Source organism: Sapajus apella, unplaced genomic scaffold (genome assembly GCF_009761245.1).
Source record: "Sapajus apella isolate SASKATOON/1434 unplaced genomic scaffold, GSC_monkey_1.0 scaffold4, whole genome shotgun sequence".
Lineage (NCBI taxonomy): Eukaryota > Metazoa > Chordata > Mammalia > Primates > Cebidae > Sapajus > Sapajus apella.
Genome location: NW_022436944.1, coordinates 27,308,807 through 27,323,681, shown reverse-complemented (window position 1 = coordinate 27,323,681; position 14,875 = coordinate 27,308,807). Strand labels below are relative to the sequence as shown.

General features: G+C 49.6%; 1 protein-coding gene across 1 annotated transcript in view; it reads right to left on the bottom strand.

The window, feature by feature from the left end:
* Positions 1-14,393, bottom strand: part of RBP1 (retinol binding protein 1) — a 25,326-nt gene extending 10,933 nt beyond the window's left edge. Inside the window, exons 1-2 of the mRNA XM_032264933.1 lie at positions 14,026-14,393; positions 13,377-13,555 (exon numbers count right to left, since the gene is read on the bottom strand). Coding sequence (XP_032120824.1) covers positions 13,377-13,555; positions 14,026-14,098 — 252 coding nt within the window. The 5' untranslated portion in view covers positions 14,099-14,393. The remainder of the gene's footprint in view (positions 1-13,376; positions 13,556-14,025) is intronic.
* Between the last annotated feature and the right edge of the window lie 482 nt (positions 14,394-14,875).

Sequence of the window (14,875 nt, the reverse complement as noted above, 5' to 3'; positions counted from 1 at the left end):
GTGCTGGAGAGAGGGAGGTAGGGCAAGTGGCCTGTTCTTGAGGGCTCACAGACTACCTGAGAAGAAGGTAAGAAAATGGCAGCAGAATGGTAAGTACTGGTAGACAGGTGCTGGAGGTTATGGAATTCAGAAGGCACTTTGATAGCCTCTATGGTGGAGAAAGAGGCCCATCAGGGAAGGCTTCCTGGAAGAGGTAAGGCTAGAAGTCATGCTGGGAGTGATACCAGAAAACACCATGGGAGTCAGCGTAAAGAGTGGAAAGAGGGGCTGGGTGCAGTGGCTCCTGCCTGTAATCCCAGCACTTTGGGAGGTCAAAGCAGGAGGATCACCTGAGGTCAGGAGATTGAGACCAGCCTGACCAACATAGTGAAACCCCGTTTCTACTAAAAATGCAAAATTAGCCAGGCATGGTGGCACGTGCCTGTATCCCAGGTATTTGGGAGGCTGAGGCAGAAGACTCACTTGAACCCAGGAGGTGGAGGTTGCAGTGATTCAAGATCACACAATTGCATTCCAGCCTGGGCAACAAGAGTGAAACTGTCTCAGAAAAAAAAAGAGTGGAAAGAGGAAGAAGAACAAGGGAGTCTCAGTCAAAGGCAAAGGGAACAGCACAAGCAGTTGCATAGGTTTTGGCCAGCTTAACTCTGTTGGTTGACCCTTTCCATGAAGGCTGATCCTGTACCTCCGACAGAATTTACTGGGGAGATTGCTCATAGCCTCTCTTCCTCACTGCATGTCTTTGTGCTCCAGCTGGCCAAACCTGGTGCCATGGAAAACCCAGATACTGCTCATTTGCAGGCAGTGCTGGATTTGCTACCTGGAGCCAGTAAAAGGAATTGGTGTGTTATCAGTTCCACCAGCACAGGCAGGGGGGTGGGACTGGAGGGTAGGTTGGGAGAATAAGAATAAGAAAGGGGGCATCCTGTTAAAGAGTGCTTATGAGGGGCACTGAAGGCCTCAACTCTTCCATGGGAATTACTGGCCTCTATTTTATATACATACATATTTCAAGGCAAATAGAAATAAATGGGTCCCAGAAGATAAGAGATGCTAGATCAGTAACCAGGTAACCAGGGAAGAGTGAGCATGTCAGGATCTCTTGGTGAACAACTTGGGTCTGGGATCCTTATATTCACTGCAGGATATCAGCCCCCATGTTAGAATCTGTGGCAGAGAAAATGTGCATTACTATTTGTTGAATAGATGAATAGCAGAAAACATTCTAGTGGCACTCTTGGAATGAACACCCTGCTTTCTCCAGGCAATGTGGCTGCTTATTCCTCACAGATAAGCCTTATAGAAAGGGATTAGCTCTTGGAGTGATTTGACCCTGAGTCTCTAAGGCTCAGAGTGCTTAGGCTCTATACTCTAAGGCATGCAACTAGGAATAGTATAAGACATGGTGTAAATCCCCTCTGCCCAGCTCTGGGCCCATGGTCTGCCTACTGTTCCCACATGAACATTTTGCTGGCATGAATACTGTGGCCACTGAATATCACCTGGCTGGCTGCGGACCTGGTCTGGCCCAGCCATGGGGCAATGGCCTGCCTGCCAAGCTGGGCATTCAAGAGGGACCCAATGATAGCCTTGGGTAGAGGTAGACCTGAACTGCAGTCTGTCCCCACTTCTTTCTTGCTGGGTGACCAAAGCAGTTTACTCTACCTCTCAGCCTCCATTTACTCATCTGCAAAATGGGGCTAGTAAGCCCTGTTACAGAGCGGAGCCAACAGGATGAAATGAAACAAGGGAGGCCAGGGGCGGTGGCTTACACCTGCAATCCCAGCACTTTGGGAGGCCAAGGCTAGCGGATCACCTGTGGTCGGGAGTTCGAGACCAGACTGACCAACATGGAGAAACCCAGTCTCTGCTAAAAATACAAAAAATTAGTCAGGCATGGTGGTGTATACCTGTAATCCCAGCTACTCGGGAGGCTGTGATAGGAGAATCGCTTGAACCCAGGAGGCAGAGGTTGTGGTGAGCCGAGATGGTGCCATTGCACTCCAGCCTGGGCAACAAGAGTGAAACTCCCGTCTCAAAAAAAGAAATGAAATAAGGGGTTTCAAGGACCTATTTCAGTGCAAAATACACAAAATGCAGAGTAAGCAATAGTCCCCCTCTGCTCTTGGCCTAGCCCAGCCTGGGCCCTGTGGGTGCGGAGAGGCACGTGCCTTTTTAGGCCAGCCTCCACTCTCATCATCCTGCTAGCTCTTCTCTGGTTTGCCAGGAACTCCTTCATACATTTGACTATCCCCAGAATTTGTCTTCTGGAAGTCATGGGTCAGTGTGAGCGGATTAATAATAACAGCTCACACTGACAGAGCAGTTGCAATGTAGATTTTCCCATAGACTGTTTATCTAATCCTCACCATGAAGCAGGTATCCCTTACTTCATAATTATCCCCATTTCACAGACAAGCAAAGGCACAGAGAAGTGATGCAACCTGCATAAGGCCACGCACTTTGTAAGGGGCAGAAATGAGATCCCAAAGATGACAGTCTGGCTGGTCCAGCTGGTCTAGCTCTGGAGCTGAACCAGTTACAATTCCGTCAGACTGAGTCATTTTCATCATGTATAATATAGGAAGAATTTTGGCACCTTCATAATAGAATTATTGTGAGGATTAAAAGAATTAATGCATGGAAAGGGCTTAGAAGAATTTTTGGCACATGGAATACCTAGCAAACACGAGCTATTATTAAATGGCCATTGTACCTTGCAGTGATACGGTCAATGACGACCTTTTGCATTTCTGAGGTTCACTTAACGTTCATTTAATAAACACACTGGAGCTCGCTGAGCTCATGGTGGTGTGGATGCTGCTGTGTAGAGTCTCACACACATTAACTAGCATCATAGGTGCCCTAAAAGCAGCAGCTAAAGGGAGAGGCTGCAAGGCAAATGAAGGGCATGGTGGTGGGATGGGGAATCAGGACGGGATCAACAGTAGTTAAGCCTGGGCTGGGTCTTGACCAGTGGGTAATTCTCCTCCCAGAGGAAGAGGCAAGGAAACATCTTAGGGAAGTGAGTGGAGGGATGCAAAGAGGATGGCAAGTGAAGGCACCGACAAATGGCAGGATGGGGCCAAGCATAGGAGGTGAGGGAGGGAACAGGGCTGAAGAAACAGGCAGGGTCATGACCGGAAGAGCCTGAGTCCCGCCTGTCTTTTTCCCATCAGCACTGGGGAGCCCTTGGGAATTTTGAGTTGGGGAGTAGCATGATCAGATTCCTTTTTAGAAAGGGAGGGATGGGCTGAAGTGTTGAGCATGGTAAAACGGAGATCAACATGAAGATACTGCAGTAATTAAATGAAATAATCCATGTAAAGCGCTGAGCCTGGCACACAGTAAACACGAAAGATGTTAATTGTTATTATTATTACTGGCACGAGATGTTCAGAGCAGTGGGAATGAGGAAAAACAGGGAAGATATTAAGAAGCAGAATCCACGGAACTTGGTGACTGAACGCCTATAAAAACCTTTCATTTATCTTCGTAGTGATCATTCACATGGCTACGTGTGGTCTACGGAATTAAAAAGCCACAGTCTTTCTAACCACCCACAGTTATTTGATATTTAGGAATACCAGCAGGAGAAGCCTATTCTATAAACCATACAAAGTAGGGAATCAGAGACATCTGAAGTCAGATCACAAGTCTATGATTAACCAGTAATGTGAACCTGGGCAGGTCCTTTGGCTCCCTGTCTGTAAAATGCGAGAGTAGCACCTCCTATCCAGGACTGTAGGGGATTAAACAAACATAAAGTGACAGGGCAGGCCCTGAGACAGTGATTGTGCTTATGTGGGTTGTCGAGAATTATTATCACAGAGTGACTAACAGATACCTTTGTACAAACAGAATGATTTTCCTGAAATATAATCCCTAAGTGAGATCCCTCAGTCAAAGAGTAAGGTGGTTTTCTGATTTACTGCACATTGTGAGAAGATTATTTTTTTAAATTTCCTAAGTGCAGGGCCATTTCCACTGTAAAGCTGGCAAAGGTAGGTTGTGGAGCCTGAGTTCCCTGCCATCCCCACCTTCACACCCATCTTGTTTATACTGTTATTTCCCAGAGTATTCCTATGCTATCCTTGGACCCTCTGTTAAAGAATGAGAGAGGGAAGGAAGAGGGAAGGGTGGGAAAAGGAAGGAACAAAGGAAGAACTCATTAATCCCTGTATTAAATGTAGCTAGCATCCTAAGGTGTTTGCATATTAAAGGAAATACCTAATGAAGTCACTGAATATTTAACTAAAATAAATGCACTCTAATGGCAGAATTTCAGAATAGACCTGGGGTTTCTCTCTGGAGGACATGGGTCAGTGAGTGTACATGCGTGTTTTGTGTGCACATGTGTACTCTAGGACAGCTCACATTATATGACAGAGCTACAAAATGGTTTCCAGGGAGAAACCAACAGTGAATCGTGCATAGTCCTTGGCTTCAAAGGAGTTTTCAATCAACTCTAAGTCAAAAATACAAATAAACCCCTGAGTCCAAGTGAGAAGTCTGCAAAGAACCTAGGCTGCCACAGCTGGTTTCTAGAGGACTACTCACCCTGAGGGTGGGCTGTCCAGGGAAAGGCATAAACTCCCTCAACCCCCTTTTCTCTTCCAACAAAGGGGACCCTAGCTGTGGTCATTAGTGAACATCCTCTGGATACCTAGAAGGCTTCTGGACTACTCATGTCTTCTGGTTCTAGTCTCATGGCACCAGCGGACCAAGGTTGGTGAGGGCCAGAGATTCTAGCCAGGAATAGTAGACCAGAGCAAAGGAGGCTCCCACACTGAGCTTGAGTTCAGAAAGTGGTTTCAAGCTACTGTTCAGACACATCTCTTTGGAACTTGGAATGGGGTGCAGGGCTGAAGGTGAAGTCTGGGCCACCCCAGCACTTACAGACCTTTCTACAGGACTCCCCTTTTCCCTTCCAGCCTCCCATCCTGGGCCTAGGGAGGTGAGGAGTTCTTGCCCCAATCACAAAGGCCTGGCTCCAGGAACCACTGGCTACTCCTCTCCCACTCTCCCACCCCTGCAGATTAATCAGAAACAAATAGACCAATCCTGACAGAGCCTTAAAGTTTAGCCAAAGACTAGTGTTCCAATACCCAGTTCACACTGAATGTGAACTGTGTGCCAGGCACTGTGGTAACAGCCTCACATGCATATAATACACTGAACTTTGCTAAAGTGTCTGGCACCCTATGTGCTCTTCTAGAACTTTGCTGTATGCTTATTAAGATATGGAGTCTGTGTCCCCTCCCTGTATGCTTATTAAGACATGGAGTCTGTGTCCCCTCCCTGGAAGATGGGTCCTCTAAGACTGCTTTGACCAACAGAGTATGGCAGACCTACTGCTATGTGACTTCAAAAGACTAGGCAACTCATAAAAAATGCCTTGCTTTGTTCTCTTGAGACTCTCATTTTTGGAAACTAGCTGCCATGCTGTGAGGAAGCCCAAGCAGCTAGCAGAGCGTGAGTGTAAGTTAGCCATCTGGAAAGTGGATCCTCTACATCCTCACTGGCAGGGCAGGCAGCAGGGACAAGGCATCCCCTCTGAGCCCTGTTCAAATTGCAGATTTGTGAACAAAATAAATATTATTGCTTTAGGGCACCAAGTTTCAGAGTAGTTTGTTACACAGCAATAGAAAACAGAAATAATTCATTACCACATTTAATTCTCACATAACTCCATTAGGTGGGCATTCATCTTAGCTCCTTTTACAAATGAGGACATTGAAGCTCAGGGGGATAAAGTGCCCTTGCCAAGGAAACAGCTGGATGGTGGAACCAGGATTCAAATTCAGATCCATCTTAAAGTCAAAGCTCTTAATTGCTCTGTTGTAGCTTGCACGTATCCACCTGCACACACTATTAGTATCACTTACTTGGACCCTCTGTTGCAAACCACTGTGGACTACTGCAAGATTGATGTCTCCAGGCAGTCTACATCCCCCACTACGCTGACCCTGGGACGGAGCTACACCTATTCATTCTCATTTGTTCCCCAGCACGGGCTTATTACATTGAATAATGAGAAAATCACAGGAAACTAGGCACAGGCCAGCCTGCTTCCTTGTTTTTCTTTCTTTAGTAGAAAGCATGGTCCTTGAACCAACAACATTGGCATCATCTGGGAACTTGTTAGAAAAACAAGTTCTCAAGCCTCACCCCAGACCTTCACAGTGAGAAACTTTAGGGGTAGAGATGCTCAAATTTGAGAAATACTGCTCTAACTTATGTGGGTCTTAACCCTTGATCTCTGGAGTTTGAATGTCTTAGGATGTTTTCAGATGCAAGTGACAGGAAACCAATTCACATAGCTTAAGGGGAAAGAAAGGAAATGTATTGGTTAAAGTATATGGAAAATCTAGGAATGGTGTGTCAGGAGCTCCAGTAACCCTCTAATGTTGTGTTCTGTCTGTATTGGCCTCATCTTTTATTTTCCTTCAATTGGATTTTTCCATGCAGCCAAGGAAGGTGGGGTAAGGGGACTGGCCTCAGAGAGTTCCAAGCTTACATCATACCAGCTCATCAACCTTTAAGGGAACAGAACTCACCTGTCTCTCAGGGTTCCTAAATTAACTCCCAGGAAACGGTGATTGGCCCAGCTTGGGTCACATGCACAAGTATGTGACAGGCCATGGGACACTGTGATCACCCTGGGAAAACATGCTTGTCCCAGAAGAGACAGTGGACTATGATTTGCAGCCCCACCAGCACCCAAAAGGTTGAGCAAGAGTAATTCCCACTATAAAGAAAAAGTTGCTTCTCTTGGGTGGGAAGTGGGGAGCAATGTTGATCAGGAAAACAAACAGCTGTAATTCATTAAGTAAGCACCTGGCCATTATAAGTGATTATGCCATGCCCCTCAGTCTCGGGTATCACAGGCCCTGGCGCTGTTCTGCACAGAGCATTGTGGCTTCCCAAGCCCCTGTGCCCTGAACTATCTCTACGGCCCTCAGCTTTGCCTTGTGAGACACGCTGAGCAGCAATTAAGAGGCCCGTTTTGCGGATATGAAAACAGAGGCAGTGTGTCTAATCATTTAAGGTCGCTGTCAGATAATCGAGAAGCATTCAAAACCAAATGTTTTGCCTCTAATAGCACTGCTCCTTTCACTTATCCTACGCCTTGTGGAAACTTCCTGGGCTTACCTTCAGATTGTGAGGAGGCTCACAAGAAGGAACTGAGGTGCTGGCCTTCAGCAAAGCTCTGTGGGAGACCTTGGTTTAGAGAGCTTTATAATCAGACTAATTAAAATTCTTCCTCTGCCACCAGCTAGGCCGGTGACCTTGGGCTAAAAAGGCGCTTTCCTTCTTTGAGCCTCAGATTCTCATCTGTGAAATGAGTATAATGATACTTACTGAACAGCATTTCTTGGGGGGACCAAAGAAGAAAAAGTACAAAAAGCAATTGGGGCAGGCATGGCACTTAGTGAAGATTTAGTAGATGTTATTTTCCTTTGTTCCTGCCTAACAAAACCCAAAACCCAACAAACCAGTGTGATTTTTGAAAGCTACTTTGTGAATTTTATTTGGGTTGCTTTAATTCTTCTTTTTGTAATCCTCAAAAGCACACTGCTGACACCGATTTCAAAGGTCGGAGAACTTTAGCTAAGACATGAAAGAGATCCTGTGTTTCTAGCCTGGAAAGGGCCCAGCTGAATGCCGGGTGCCTGATCTGGGCAGGGGCGGCTCTCAGAGGCTCCCAAATCCAACGGCATTCTCAGCACTACAGCCCAGGGAGGTAATTTAACCAGTGGCTGTGTGTGTGTGTGTGTGTGTGTGTGTGTGTGTGTGTGTGTGTATTTTAATAAGAACCAGTGGCTGTGTGTGTGTGTGTGTGTGTGTGTGTATTTTAATAAGAACCAAAGAATCTCTTTAATGGGTCAAGAATAAGATCAGAAAGCTGGCAAGAGTTTAAACCAAAGTGTTAACAGTGATTTGGTGGATTTCATGTATTACTGTATATAATTAGAGGGATGGATAGATGGATGGAGAGATAGAAGGATGTAAGTAAGGAAGTCTAGGGAGGGATGGGAAAGAAACATAGATGGTTAAAAAAGAACTTAGAAAATCTGTAAGTGTTGACATGGAAAAATGCCTAAGAAATATTACTGAGTTAAAAAAATACGTAGAGAAGTGGATTCTTCCCTGCTTTCTCTTTTTTTCTTTTACTTTCTTTCTTTCTTTTGGTTTTAGATGGAGGCAATGACCAACTGCCCAGTCAATAGATAGATAACTTGTAAGTCTGAGGAAGGTTTCCGGACAGATCCACAAGTAATCGTAACAGTGATAACCTCTGGGGAGTGGGAATGGGGCCAAGTGGGGGAAGGGGCCCTTTTCAGCCCATACTCTCTTGTGCTATTTGAATATTTTCCTTTTATAATAAAAACAAAGAAAGCGACAGAGGGGCGGAGGGTTGGGAGCAGAAGGCAGGCCCTGTGGAGGGGTCATCCTAAGTTCAAGGCTGGATATGAAGTTGAGGCTCCGGCCACGGGGGGAGGTGCCAGTTCCCTGAGTGAACAAAGCCATCTCTTCCAGGAAAAACCTGACCTGGACATGGGGATGACAAACGGCCCCTCTGCCACCCCCACAGGGCCAGGCTCATGGCTGTGATTCCTGGCTGAGGCTTAGTCTTCCCTCACAAAAGCTGCTCATGCTGGGGGGACTTCGAGACAAAGAACCAAATCATTCTGAGACAGTCCCTTGCTCAGGAGTGAGAAAACGCTACCCGAAGTCGGAGTACCTTTCTTTCTCAAGAGCTCCCACCCTGCCAAGGCACATATGTGCTATACTCAACAAACGCTGCTGGTTCCTCGCCAGGCCTGATGGCACGTTCTGGTGGACAAAGGCGTGCAGGAAGCAATGGAGAAAAGCCCTGTGTCTGTTCAGCCGAGCCCAGCCTTTGTACATCTCTACCAAAATAGCGCCTGCTGTTTGCTGTTACATAAAATCTGATTAGATCAGACTGGAAATGGGAGCCTAGCGAGGCACAGCCGCCCAGATCTGAGTCCCTCCACCCCTCCACCTGGGGAGAGAACACAGAGCTATTTCAGGTGGTTCTGGGCTTGAAACGCAATGTCCATAGGTCTCAGGTGTTGGGCCAAACCAGCCCTCTCCATGTCCATGGCCCTCTGCACTTAATTTTACAGTTTTTCCGTTTTTTTAATAGAGACACAGGAATAGAGTGTGTTTCTTTACTCCAGAGCAGCGATTCTTAAGCTTTAGTTGCATCAGAATCACCTGGAGGGCTTATTGTCACACAGCTGGCCCCACTCCCAGGGTTGCGGATTCAGTAGGCCAGGGGCGTGGTCAGGGGATTTGTATTTCTAAGAGGCTCCCTGTTGCCTCTGCTTTGGGACCCACAGCTCTAAAGGAACCCACAGTGCAAACAGCGACATATGGCCATTTGATCCTTGACTTCAGGTAACAGGATGGGCTGAAGACTGCGGTAAACTAGAAAATGTAGCATCTAAAGGGTGCAGCTGCAGCATACATATTCCAGGGATGCATGCGGTGCAGGAATAAACGAGGGCCCAGTATTTCCAGGGCCCTTCCTTTTCTTGTTGTTTTTGTTAAGAACAGCCAGAAATATAGATTTTTCTCTGAAATCTGACAATCTTTGGCAGTCATTGGCAACTGACTCTGAAGTTTTTCAAACATTGCACAGGCCAAACAAAACACATCTGCAGGCTGGGTTTCACCCTCTGGCTGCGGTTCTAGAATACAGATAAGGTTCCCATGGAAAAGGGGCAGGAACGGAGATCTCCGAGCCAGAGTGAGCCTCTGCCCTTTGGGGAGGGATGTCAGCCTGGCCACACCTCTCCCAGCAAGGGCTCACAGAGGCCTGTCAGGGTCACATCAAGTCTCCCAGTCAGCTTCTCCTGGCTCTCTTTTCTCCCAGCCGCGTCTTGCCCTCCAGCCACGCGGAAGTCTGCAGACTGCTCCTCTCTCACCTCTGAAACTCCCTCCCAGCCAGGCCTGAGCCTTTGTCTACGTGGTTCCCTCTTATTGGAAAGCTCTTATTCTATTCTCCACATCTGCTCTAATTAGTCCTTTAGGGCCCCTCTCAGCTGTCACTTCCTCTGGGACTTTCCCTGGCCACTGCTTTCCCACTCCCAGCTGTGTGCTCCTCAGCCCACCATGCTCCCATCATGCATTGGCCTGTAACGGCCTGAAGATGTGCCCGTCCCCTCCACTGGCCTGGGTGTCCCGAAGGCCTTGTTGCCTCTGTGACCCCAGGGCCAAGCCCAGGCCCTGGTGTGGGACAGCTCTTGGCCTTGGCCTTTCTCTCAACCCTTTTCTGTTTGCCTGGCTACTTCCTGTCTATCCTTTAAGCCACAGTTCAGACTCCACTTCCTGTGGGAACCTTCCCTGACCTCTCAGACCGAGCAGGGAGTGCTTCTCTGCCCGTATCAGCACACTGTCAGCTACATCGTGCCCGGCCGCTTCAGTCCACCTCCTCCTCACACTGAACTCCGTGAGGGCAGGAAGCGTGTGGGATTTGTCTCATTGACACAGGGGTTGCAGATAGCGGAAGCACCATGAGACGCTTGTGGGGTCCAGAGAGGAATGAAAACAGTAGATGAATGAAAGATCCCAAGTGAGAACAGGACTCCTGTAATATGCTGGGGACAGACTCCTCTGGGTCACTGTTCCTGGCTGGTGGGTGCCCCGGGTGAGGCAGAGGGGGTAGCAGTGAAAGTTACCTTTGGCAACCACCTTGTCCAGCATCCCCAGTGGCCCTCAGAGAGCTCAGTGGGTGGCCTCTGGGCACCCAGCTCCCCTCCACTCACAAGTCTCAGACCTGACAGTTGCTCTAATTCTATCATCCCACCCCTATCCAGCCATGTCCTTCCCGAAGTCTAAAGCTGCACACCACCCAGCGGGCAGCCCAGAGAGAACAGCTTCTCTGCACTGCATGGGGCTGGAGGAAGGCTTGAGCAGAACAGAGGGGCTGTTCCACCTCCCAACGGGCCACAACAGGTGAGTGAAGGGCTGTCTACTTGAGAGTGGGTATTCCTGAGTCCTGGGGCAGTGACAGGAACTGTGTGTCCTAGACCGATTTCACTGACTTCGTCCAGTGGCTGGTCTCCCCTGTCTGCTCAACTACTGCTTGACGCTCGGCTGACACCGACACTGTATTGAGAAGAAAAGGTGGCCCTTGTCTTTTCCTTTGTATCCAAAACCCTCCCTTCCACTTCCCCGCTTTATTTTACAATGAAGCACAGAAGTCACCTCTTTCAGAAGTTCTTCTGGGATCCCCTTCTCTGGGTAGTCCCAGTCCCCTCACTCTCACCCCTGGGCTTTTCTTTGCCACACTGTGTTGTGAGTGTTGGTGTGCCTGCCTCCATGCAAAGACTGCGTTCCTGGACATCAGGGCCTGTGACATGCCGTGCTGTCCTGTGCCTGCCATGGTGAGCAGCCCGTGAGGACAGCCGCTTGCTCAGTGCAGCGGTTAATGCAAATTCCCCCTCTGCGTTGACTGGACCTCCCCAAGGTCACACAGCAAGAAATCCTGCCGTGGTTTTCGTTTCTGTAAAATGAGGATGGAAAGGGTGTTGTGAAGATTAAGTCAGTTAATGTAACGTTTGAGTAGCATCTGGCACAATAGTAAGCACTCGCTGAGAACTGTATTTGCTGGTATTACTAGGTGATCCATAAATGTTTCATGTGTTAATGGATGAGGAAAGGAAGGAAAGACTGAAGACAATTAGTACAAGCCAGCACATTCCAAAGTTGTGTGGACCCAAAATAAAGGTTCAGTGTGATCTGTGAGTTCCACGATAGTGAGTGGGGGTAAGGATTATTCTTAAGGAGCAAAGTTCCATGCGGTGTGCTAGGGAGCAGGCCTTGGGTAGTAATGAGAAAGGCAGATCCCATCTGAAGGTCTCCTTCCCTATTGTGAGTCTTTCCTGCAGATTAAGAGTCCTTGAGATTTTTAAAGGCACAGCCTGACATTTCCCTACAACAATGGTGCTTTCTCCCACTAGTGGTCCTTTCAAGGACACTCCCTGCTGACGATCCCTTCTTCCTCATAATTCCAAACAGCAGACTCAGATACCAGTCCTGACTGCCTTCAGAAGAATAAACAAGGTGGGGGGATGAGTCATTCAGGCTCCAGACACCTATTCCCAGACATGGGCATCCCTTCAACTACAATCCTAACAGACCTCAGCTATCTTGATTCTGCACAGACTACCAGCAGAGAAGCTGGCAGAGAGCTGGAGTGTGAGTTTCAACATCAGAAGGCCTTGGACACAAGTCTCATCTCTTACAAGTCTCTTCCTCTCTCTGAGCCTCAGTCACTGCATAACATGGGGTTACTTATCCCTCCCTCACTGTGCTGTGCTGTCAGATGACTAGCACAGTGCTGGACACATAGCAGACCAGTGGTAAAGACCCTTGGTAGATTGTGGGAGGGCGTGGGTGAGGACCCCATCAATAAGCAAGGCAGCTTCTGGGATGAACATAAGCCAGTTCTGAACCCAAGACTATAGAAGGGAGAAGGAGAGTACCTTGACCTCTCAGCAACCAGAGAATGTTGATGGAGGCCTGGGGCTGGCCTTCTGGAGTCTGCTGTTGCAGTGCTAATTGGGGTGTCCTAGGTCAGGAGCTTCCCACCCTTGCGGGAGGGGAGCTCTTGGCAGTTCCCCTTCCCCCATTGCTGTTTCCTCAGGCCTGGGCTGGGGCACTGACTTACTGACTAGGTGTCAGCTGCAAAGTTCAAAGAATGCTCAGCAGGCATTAGATGACAGGGTGGGGCAGGGGATGGCCAGAAGCCAAATCCCAGCTTTGGGGCAAGGATGGGCAGATCAGAGGGCTTCCAGCAGAGATCAAGGTGCCCGCGGGCTTCCTGGAGTGACTTCACACTAGGTCATACAGAAAGTTTACACTTCAAAGGGGTTACGTGCTTTTCTTTTTTCTTTCCTTTCTTTGCCTTTTCCTTCCACCAGCCCATAGTGAGCCAGAGAACAGCATCAACAGACTTGCTTTGAACTCCAGGTTCCCTAACTGTGCTACTCTGGACATGTTACTTCATCTCTTTGAGCCTGTTTCTTCATCTGTGAAATGGGCATGTTCATATCTGCCTCAAAGGTTGTGTGAGGCTTAGGTGAAGTCATGTGCATAAAGCACCCGGCAGAGTGCCTGGACGCAGTGGAGACACAGCACATGGCAGCCTTCATAACCATCACCTTCCAGTGTGGAGAGAGCAGGATGCTTCATGGGTCGGTGCTGCCCACCATGGGGGCTGGGAGTGGGAGGTGTTTTCAGACCTTCAGAGCACAAGGGCCCTTGCTCCCTCTCGGATGAACTAGCCCAGCCCTTGGTCAGGCCCCCCGGGCAGGAGACACCGGGTGCACGCGAATCCTCACCATGCACTTGCGGTCATCAATGCCTGTCAGATCCTCCTCAAACTCCTTCCCAACCTGGAAGTCCATGATGTAGTTCCTAAAAGTGCTCAGCGTGCGGATGATCATATGGTCACCGTCCTGCACAATCTCTTTGTCTGGCTTCAGCAAGTTGGCTATTTTGCGCAAGGCAACGTTGACGTCTGCGGGGGCAGGGGGGTTGCGGGTAGAGAGAGCGGCAGAGTTGGCAGGAAGACTCACAGAACTGTTCCCAAGGTAGAGGAGCCCAGGAGCCCGCTCCGCCCGCGAACACTTAGGGTTTCCGCTGGCCTCGGGCTGTCTCAGCACACAGCCTGCCTGTACCTCCCCTACCCCCAACAAACTTTCCTGCTCTTATGTTAACCGTTTAAAAACAAAAACTAGTAAACCAAACCCGGCTTTACTAATGGAATTACGCACGTCCAGGGCCAACGAGCAGACATTTGCCATCGGTTAACCTAACAACCCCGAATTTTCCAATCCGCAACCTGCTGGCCGCCCTGGGAGCGGAGGACGCCTTTTCAGGCGTCCGGAAGCACCGAACAGCGGCTCGCCGCGGCGGGCGGGCTGCGGCTCGGGAGGGCTCTGGGGAGCGGCCTGGAGCAGCTCCCCGGGCGCGGCGGGCAGCGCTTACCGAGCGCGCGCAGGTAGTCCTCGAAATTCTCGTTGGCCAGCATCTTCCAGTACCCGGTGAAGTCGACTGGCATTTCGGGGAGTGACTGGAGCCAGGTGGCCACGGAGCGGGCGGGACGGCTGGAGGCTCTGCCGGGACAGCAGCTAGCCTGTGCTACGCGGGTGGTGGGCGGCCCGGAAATGAGCGCCCTCCGGGGACAGGGGGCTCTGCGGGGCGGCGACAGCTGGATTCCGAGCGCGCACAAAGCCTGCGGGAGGATCCATTGTGGCCGTCGCTCCTCCCCTCCGAGCGAGGGCGGGCGCGGGGCTGGGGCTGTCGAAGGGTCAGGTTTGTCCCGGCCGCGCCACCTTCGTTTCAGACTTTCAGTGCGTTTCCCCACAAAGGAAGAGGAGAGGAGGGAGACGGGAGGGTTGCTTTGTTGGCCGAACTCTTCGGCTCCTGGGGATTTGCTTCAAACGCCACGAACTTCTCACACTCAGCAGCCTCTCGAAACAGTCTCCTGGGGGTTGCTGGCGTGATTAGGGAAAGAGGCCGCTTAGAGGCCTTTGTCTAAAGCCTCGCGCCGGTGGTGGCTGGGGTCAGGAAAGCTGGGCGGTTCAACTAGGGGCGAGAAAAGTAGGGCACTGTCCACGTCTCTCCTGAAAATAAAGGAAAGGATGCTGGGCGCGGTGGGGTGGCTCACGCCTGTAATCCCAGCACTTTGGGAGGCTGAGGCGGGCGGATCACGATGTCAGGAGTTCGAGGACCAGCCTGACCAACATGGTGAAACCCGTCTCTGCTAAAAATACAAAAATTAGCCGGTGCGCGCCTGTAATCCCAGCTACTCAGGAGGCTGAGGCAGAAGAATTGC